The 9,030-nt window shown below is 44.1% G+C and overlaps 1 protein-coding gene across 1 annotated transcript; it reads right to left on the reverse strand.

Annotated features, from left to right (window-relative positions):
- Positions 1 to 1,752: 1,752 nt before the first annotated feature.
- stbd1 (starch binding domain 1) lies at positions 1,753 to 7,461 on the reverse strand. Its single transcript, XM_031855409.1, has 3 exons — positions 7,103 to 7,461; positions 5,638 to 6,017; positions 1,753 to 5,196 (listed from the first exon to the last, which is right to left on the reverse strand). The coding sequence occupies exons 1-3, from the start codon at positions 7,365 to 7,367 to the stop codon at positions 2,713 to 2,715; spliced, it is 3,129 nt and encodes a 1,042-aa protein (XP_031711269.1). The 5' UTR covers positions 7,368 to 7,461; the 3' UTR covers positions 1,753 to 2,712.
- Positions 7,462 to 9,030: the final 1,569 nt, after the last annotated feature.

Below are 9,030 nucleotides of genomic sequence, written 5' to 3' on the forward strand. Positions count from 1 at the left end.
GTGAAGAGCCGTACTCAGCGTTAAGACTTTAGCCTTAACAGGGGTCAAACATCGGTTTAACTGTTTATAAAATGTTTGACAAATGGCTTGTGTGAATGTCTGCGTGAGATAAAGAGAGAGTTATCTATAAGTGGAGCGTAGGTGGTGTCAGTTGTGAGGCTCGTGTCTAAATAAAGGATTACCTTCAACCTTAGAAAGTGCACCCGCTCCCAGCTGCCACATTAGGACTGGTGTGCTGCGTTCACACGCCGCATAACACTCATGATCCCAGGAGAACACGTTACCTTACGTTACGGAACCAATAACCTTTCTATGATCGGGGATCTTATCAGTCTGGTCTGGTCGGTTACACACACAGGGATAGAACATATTCCTGACATCCGAGGCTTTCGGTGTCAACAGAGCCTCTCCATAAAATCGTGTTTTGTTATATTTGGCTCTCTGCACTGGGGGCAAACGGGCAAAAAGTTCCCTGAACTCCTGTTTTTGAAAATAGATATCACGCGACCCACGCATGGTCAGAGTCCCCCCCCCCCGTTTGAGGCAAGTCGAATGAGTCCAGGAGGCCTCGTTTTGGGTAAAAAAAAAAAAGCTTCGCAAAAGGTTCAGGGTTCAATACCAGAGGGGAGGCGCCTGTAAGTATTGGTCACTTCGGGTTGGAGGAGGGGGTCTTCCAAATGTGGCACCGTGGCAGGGATCACATTTCAGTCACATGACACACAGTGGCAGGTCGACATAGGGGGGCATGTTAGTTTCCTCTGATTCCTATTAGGCTTGCAAAATGTGTGCGTCATATTCTTACTATTTAATGAGCCGTCTTGTTCATTCACACTGACAGTTTGATTTGCCTTTGTGAGTGATGATTACTTTCCTTTGAGTAATGACTGAACACGACTCACTCTGAGTTCCTCTATTTGCCGGACTGCCCATGAATCATTAACATCTCATTTACTGATGGTAAAAACTCACTTTCTTCCCGTAGTGCATCTTCCCCTCCCCTCCTTCAGCACTGCTTAAGTTTTGGGTTTTTATTCTCTGAAATAACCTCACATAAACCCTCCCGCTCCCTGCAGTGCAGATTAATCATTTATAGAACTGGCAACATTACACTTGTGTGTGTGCGCGAGTCTCTGGACTGGGAGATGAAGAGCACCCTCTTTTCACACGCAGTGAAGTCACCTTCTGCACGGTGCTGGCAGAAAAATACGCCAGCTAACGAGGCCTTCTCTGCATGAGCCACCTCTGAACCAGACTGCACTGGGAACAAGGTCACGGCCTCTGGTCCGAACCACGGAAAATATCGGGTTTAGGCATCAGGTCGAAGGTTGAGAGACCACACAAGGTTCAACGCGTCTGTGTTGGTTTGTTGCAAAATGATTCACAGAAATTTAGACGACATCAGCACATTGTGCGGCTGCCTGGTTGAGAAATAATAGAGTGTCCGAATTGATCTGCAAATATCCCTCTTCAGTTGATTAAACAACTTCAGTACAGACAGCCGGGTGCATTTTGGTTGATCCTAAATGATATATTCAGCTGAGGGGGGGGAAACAAATATGTTTGTGCATCAAATGATCCAGTCCATCATTAACATTAAAATAATTCAAAATGGATTTTTAATTGATCTATTTAGTGAGAAACTTTTTTTCCTCCCCCAACTCCTGTTGGAAGTAAATTCTTCAACTAGCTCCAAACACCCAGTCCTTCAATGAATGAACATATATAAGAAACATACCAAAACCCCAGATTTGACAGACTTGGAATATTTATTTATTTGGTAACCAACTCCACCTCAATGACATTAAAAGTAGCATCATCTTCACAGTATTGCATAACAAGATACTCTGCCATGATCTGAGATATAGAGACCATAGCCTGCACTGAAACTTGACCTAAAAACAAGTGACAGCTGTTTTGAGAAAATAAACATACTGTAAGAAACTAAACTGTAAGGATGGCCAGCAAAGCCGTTTTAAAAAGAAAAGCCACATTTGTTTTGACGTATTATAACATTCATTGAAAAAAAAGAAAAGGTTTTAAAGGCACATTCATAGAACAATGGGACAATATTGCATGCACAGTCCCAGCAGATAAAAGCAGCATCAGAGTTACAACTATATCACAGTTTAGTGGTAAACAATAGAATACCTGCACCAGTCATACCGTGTACAATATACAGTTATTGCTTTCATTATTGCTGTAGTAAAAGTGAACCATGTGCATTTATTCTTATAGATCGTTGGAGAGTACTGAAGCAGCATACGGACATTATAGTAAAGTCGCCATTTACACAAATTAACACTTGCATTAAGTCACCCATTTTCTTAAAGAGGTGCGATTTGCATAATTATAGATACAACCACGGGGGGGGAAGAGACGTCTTAGGCAACGATTCTGTCTTTCGATGATAATCTTTTCAGTTCCCTGAAAGATCCACTTAGTCACTGGCTATCAGAGAGCAACCCTCGAAGAAAAGTCCCATTAGATCATGATGATCATCTGCAACCTTGACATCCAAAAAAACATACGTATCCTCTTGATGACCCCCACATTTACCAAATCAATGCTAGGATGCATGTATGACATGATACAGTGTTGGGGGCCATTCCGCATTTGGGTCTTGTGACGGGCCGTAGAAACAATCAAACTTGACTATCTGGTTCAGGATACGGTACCAAAGGTTCCTGAACACACCACATCCCGATCTCCCTCTCACAAGCGGGCCCAACATTTGTGCACCAGCAGTTCGTCCCCGGAGTCCGTGTCGAGGAGGCGGTTGCCGCATTCCTCCCAGCGGCACAACTCCCCCTTGTCCACCACCACGAACTTCCACTCCACGTGGCTCTCTGCGGGCAGGCTGACCGTCGTGGCCCAGTGCCCGTCCTTGGCTCTCTCCAGCAGGACGAATCCCTTCCAGTTCCCTAGCTCCCGCTGGTTTCCCGTGACAGCCACCGTCTGGTACGGCGTTTGGGTGAAGTAATGGACGCGGAAGGTCACATTGACATTCTGGGGCATGGGCTGGACATTTTGTATATCTTCGTCGACAAGGGAGAGAGTGCCGGCTTGTAGGACTTCAGCAGAAGGTGGGATATCTGTTGTGTCCGTACAATGGGTGTCTGCTGCAGCAGAGCTGTATTGGCACTCTTCAGTGGGAAACTGGTTGCTTTTTGTATCGTCTTGGGCAAAAGATAAGGCGGAAAGATTCATCCAGGGAAAGGCTTGGTAGTTACTATCCATGATCCATTCATTATTGTCCATAGTTGCTTCCATGATACTGATTTCAGTCTTTTCGTAGTCCTCTTCCTTCTCCTTCTCTGCTTTTGTTGCCTCCTTCATGTCAACACATCCTCCTTTCTTCTTCTCTTTACTCTCCACAACCTCCCCAACAACTTTCATGTCAGACTGCTTTTCGGTGACGCAAGTAACGCTGTCTGCAATCTGTGCCGCAAACTGATCTATCATTTTGTAGTAACCGTCCTCAATCTCGTGGCCAAACATGTCCTCGGGATGCGATGGGTAAGGCCCGAACACCATACACGCAGTATCCTCTTCAATGACGGATACATCATCAGCAAAGAGATCGCTTTGAGCCTCCGTCTGGCCGTCAGACTTCAGATCACAATCCATCGCCTCAAGCACCATTTTTTCAAAGATCACGTCACACTCGTTAACGGCATCAGGGCTGACGGCCATGCTTGAAATCCCACTCTCTTCACCAACTCCAGCAGATGATATGTCCTTATCCCCCAGTGCAAAATGCTCGAAAGATGGCAAGTAAATTTGACACAAGGAAGGATTTATGTCCTCCGTCAGGATGGGAGCAGCGGTCACTTCGGAAAAATCTTCCTTATTATTTGTTGTTTGGTCACTCTGTTGGTCTTGGGAGGAAGACTGCGTGTCAGGAGATAGTTCTTCAGACATTAAAAGTGCAGTGCAGCTAGTGTTGTTGCAAGCAGCTGCATCAGTGGCAGAATCGATCCTCGTCTCGTCGGAAGTTTCATTCTTTTCCACGTGGTCGATTTGTTGGTCTTGGCAAATGGATTGCAGGTGAGGACAAGATATATCGTCAACTATCACAGAAGGTACGTTTGCAGCTCTATCTAGAACAGCAGCAACACTTGCCTCGTCAAAAGCTTCCTTTCTTATCGTCTGTTGGTCTTCATAACGGGATTGAACATGAGGGCAGTACACTTGGTCATTGCGTTCTTCAGCCAACACCACGGTTGTGCCATTTCCGTTGTTTTCAGGCAGATTTTCTGTCTTGTGCGATGGCATTTGAGGGCCAAGAATAGTATAATTAGTGTCTTCATCAAGAGATGGAGCTGTATTATCTGCTTTCTGCGGGGGCTGACAATCCAATGACAAGTCAGCAATGCTTGAGGTACCTGACAGAGCGCCAGTGTGATTATCGGCCTTTACGGGCACGTTCAAAAAGGTCACGGCAGGGCTGAGCACCACACTTGAACCGTCACGTTCTTCGCTGCAGGCAACGTCATTGCCGCTGGTCGGCATTTTCCCTTTCGCCTGATCAGCACCATCGCAAAGAACGCCAACCTCTTGATCACACACAAGACCGCTTACCCCCTCCGCACCTTGCTGGTCGAACTGTGCCGAGGTGGCGTCCAACTTGACGGCTGTAAGTTCGTTGAAGTGGTCTTCATGAACAACTTCTTCACCAGCTAGACCACCATCTTCATCCCGATCACTATCCCGAATGGGCGCCGTCACCTCGTCCTTTGCATGGTCAGGCTGCTCCTGCTGCGTAGGTGGCAGGTTTGACTCTCGTTGGAATGTTGATGACGAGATCTCCGCCGGTTGACCGATTGGCAGGTAGTCCAAAGGGTGCTCTTCTGCCTCCTCACTCTCATTTCTACTTTCCCCCTCTGGAGAGAGGCGAGCTTTGCCGGAATAACTACTGAAATCAATGCCATCTGTATTGTCTCGCTCAAACTCCTCATCTTTCCCACAACAGACGCTAGGAAGAGATGCACCTTCGATATGAATGACGGGCTCTTCCGAGTTGGACTCCACGCTACTTGCGGCTTCATCACCGTTTTCACTCATACGAGAGGTTTGTTGGAAGCACACCGGATCGTTCGAAGCACACTGAAAGCTGTCCTCTTGTCTGGGTGTCTCGTCAAAAACATCCTTCTCCGGGGTCACGCCCTCATCTTCTTGGCATTCTGCTGTTGACACCTAGACAACACCAACAAAAAAAGTGTTATCTTTGGGTCCAACTATAGATATAAATACATACAAGATTGAAAATACCCTGCGCTTGTCTGAAACTACAGAGAGAATGAGGTCTGAGGGAAGATGGGTAAATGTAGGCGAGAGAGAAATATTCCCACCGGGTTGGTGCTCCAACTCCTTGAAGGAATAGTTCAGACAAATATGGAAATACACTTATTTTCCTTCCTTGCTGAGAGCTAGATGAGAGAGATAGCGCTCTCGTATCTGTCTGCTGAACATGAAGCTACAGCCACTGATTAGTTGGTGTACAAATGGTAACAACATCCACCCACCAGCTTTTTTTTTTTTTATATATATATATAAATGGACCAGCTGTGACGGATAACGTTTAAATTTGTCTGTAGCCTGCATGTAACCTCACACAGAGAACAAGTGGCTGCTTACCTCCTCTCCATTAATCGGCTCAGGCTCCTTCAAGCAGCTATCGTGGAACTCTTCCAACACGTCCTTAATCGAGTCACCGCTTTCACACCGATGGCGACCGACAGCATCCTCCGACACCATTTCAGCCTCTGTGCAAGAATCACTCTGCGGGCTCCCATTGGCCTCTTCTGCTTGGTGAGAGTCCCACACGACTGCTGCTGCTTCCTCTGTGCCGTCCAAAGAGACTCGCTCAATGTCTGGTGATCGGACGTCACTCTCAGGAGGGGAAGATGGTGCAGGTGTCTCCTCGGCAACAGCAACATGACGGTGCCGGATTCTGAGATCACTCGAAATCGGATCCACATCCTCCTTCACGTCTGATGAGCCTTCATCATTCACGTCTATTAGAAGATATAAGGGGGAAAAGTAATTCAAATTATATACATTGAACTTGTTTTTTTTTTTCTTAATATAAATTTATATAAAGTGACTAGAGAATGGTTAATGTTAATTAAATGTCTTTGGTTAATTATAATTGATGAATTAGTATCTTTACTGGTTTACAAAGGACAGATATATTGTTTTTTTTGTTGTTGTTTTTACTTTGTCTTATCCACCTTTGTACCTTTTCTTTTTTTTTTTTTTTTAAATGACAACACAGCAGAATATCTAAATCACAGGATGAGTAATCAATGCAATCAGCGCAATTGTTTGTTGGCCTTGTTTGACCTGCCAAAAAAAACTTTTCAGTCAATTTGATCTGTGTGTCAGTAGATTAACCCCTTATATAAAATTACCTAAATGTACTCAAAGTATCAAATTGCCCCCGTTAGTGTTCTTCTATTTCATATTAAAATACTATTATTCTGGATGTAATCATAAGCAGCAATTTACCATTCTAGCTGGATGAGGTTGAGCCAATCAGAACCATTGGATTTACTGTGGGCAGTTTAATTTATACCATATTTTATGTTCTCATTAAACGTTTTGTTTGTAAAATCCTAATCTTGGAAAGAAGCGCAGCATGAAATGATTTCCCTCCGATCCGCTGTGGAATAGAAGTACAACAGCAGCGTGGAAACACTCGGGTAAAGCAGCTTTTAAGCAGCTCAACATTTGCACAGGACTTTGTAGTTAATGTGCTGATTCAATCACAGCCAACATGTACAAACATGAGCAGCTACTAACTGTTAAAACGCATTTGGATGAGCACGTGAGGTCAGCTTTTACTACTAGTCCAGAGTTATTAATGACTTTTATAATACGGCATGAAGGCTATCTAGATCTCCTACAGTCTCACTGGAACATAACTCACACAGATATGAATACTAACGCCGTCGTGCTATGAATTATCACAGGCAATCATATTGAAATGATATGCCTCAGCAGTTTAACTGGGGTCACGGTTTCCCCCTTTGGATGAATCACCACCATCACTCACAGGGTTACACCTCACACACGGGTTAATCCTGGATCTTTTCTTTACCTGTCGACTCCACGGAGCCGTGAGATTCCCGGATCACCGACTCGTCTCCCTCGGGGCCGCCGCCGTCACAGTCACCTTCGGCGGCGGCCGTGGCCTTCCTCCGCTTCCTCCTCACGGTCCGGTAGATGACGAGACCCGCCACCACGGACACCACCGCTATGACGGCCAGAGCCACGGCGGGACCGTGGCGCCCGATCATGCAGAAGAGCGAGGCCAGGTCCACGCGTCTCTCCACCGCCACGGTGTTGCCGTTTTTCAGCGGCATGGCGCACCAGTTGTGGAGGCGGAAAAAAACAAACAAATCACGAGCCGTTCCTCCTCCTCCTCCTTTCCAGCTTGTTTCTGTCTGTGCGCGTGAAGAGGGCCCGAGTGGAGCTGCTGCAGGCTGTCCGCTCACTGCGCGTGCTTCTCTCTGTCTCCTCTCCACGCGTACGGCCGTTTATAGTGACCTCTTGTTGCTGCAGAGCTGCGGGTTGAGCGGTGCAGGTTGCGAGCTGCTCATTGGCTGGGCCGGATCACGGGGTCTCGGCATTCATTCATAAAAAAAGGGGGAAAGGCGCTTGTTGTTTGCAGCCTATCGCTCTAATCACCTCAGATGTGAATCAGGTGTTCCATCCCGCTGATGGGATTTTAGGTCGCAGTGAAACCACCGGGACACCGTCTGATGAGACCCTGTCCTCCACGATCTGATAGGATTTGTCCCATCAAAGGCCTCTTTCAGAACTATTTCTCTGTGCAGCCTGAGTATAGTTCCTCCATCAGTGAAATCACATCATCTCCTGTGATTTCATCAACAAAGCCAACACAAAATGTGATTGGCCACAGTGCAAGTTTGGGATCATAATTATATTTGTAAATGTTTCTATCAGTTTACAATCAGAGTGGATCACACCAGTGATGTGCTGGAAAATGTACATGTCATGTTACATTACATTACAGTCATTTAGCAGACGCTTTCATCCAAAGCGACTTACAATTCAGATTCAGATGTTCAGGTGTTAAAAAAGTAAAAGAATATAAAATATAATAATAAAATAAAAGTTAAATGTTATATATATGTGTGTAAATTAATATATATATATATATATAAAGTTAAATGTTAAAAAAAACAGTATTGAATTATGCTCATGATAAGCTTTTGTATATGTGTTCATATTAAATAGATATATTTGGCAGTTGAACTACGTTTTCCACATTTTAGTTTTTTAAATGTCTTAGTTGGTGTAAACAATAAACTTGGTAGAAATAACACTTCCTAGTTTTTCACCCTTAAAGATTGAAGACTTGAGTCTATCATACTAACTTATGTAATCACATCTCACTTTGCACATGAAGGGAGCTACAAAGTGAGATATGATTACGACTTGTTTGGAGCCGTTTATTAAATGTTGTATGTGATTTACATCTTTACTTCCTCTCTTGCATAAAGGGACTCTATTCACTCTCTCTTCTTTGACTTGTTTCACGTTTTGTTTTACATCTTTGAATCACAGTGGATCAATTGTGCTGCTTTTATTGTAATGTTGACATATTGTGTCTTTTTTTAACTTATACCTGGCATATTCATATAATACAATAAAATATAAATCTGATCCAATTCATTTCCATTTCCCTGCCGCCTCTTTAAACCGGCCGACAGAGACCATTCAATTATTGCTCAACCTGCAATTACAACATCCGGCCCTGACCATTGTTCACATTCTGCTCCAAGTCGAGCTTAAAGACAATAAATAACTATAAAATCACAAAACTACAATAAAACTTAAACTACAATAAAACTTTTTAAAAAGCATAAATCGATCCAAAGAGCAGTATGCAAAGCATGTAAACATATGTAATATTGGTGAGAGAATATTTGGTGAATTATTGCAAAATAAAAATGAATAAAATAAATACAATTAAAAAAAATACTGTAAATAAAACGTTAC

The sequence above is a fragment of the Anarrhichthys ocellatus genome, unplaced genomic scaffold (assembly GCF_004355925.1).
Source record: "Anarrhichthys ocellatus isolate YVR2014 unplaced genomic scaffold, GSC_Weel_1.0 scaffold16, whole genome shotgun sequence".
Taxonomy (NCBI): domain Eukaryota; kingdom Metazoa; phylum Chordata; class Actinopteri; order Perciformes; family Anarhichadidae; genus Anarrhichthys; species Anarrhichthys ocellatus.

Excerpts from the sequence above, each read along its gene's own strand:
- stbd1 (XM_031855409.1), bottom strand. The coding sequence starts at position 7,367 with ATGCCGCTGAAAAACGGCAACACCGTGGCGGTGGAGAGACGCGTGGAC. Across the intron at positions 6,018-7,102 it reads CGGCTCCGTGGAGTCGACAG|ACGTGAATGATGAAGGCTCA; the intron begins GTAAAGAAAAGA and ends ATCTTCTAATAG. Across the intron at positions 5,197-5,637 it reads AGCCGATTAATGGAGAGGAG|GTGTCAACAGCAGAATGCCA; the intron begins GTAAGCAGCCAC and ends GGTGTTGTCTAG.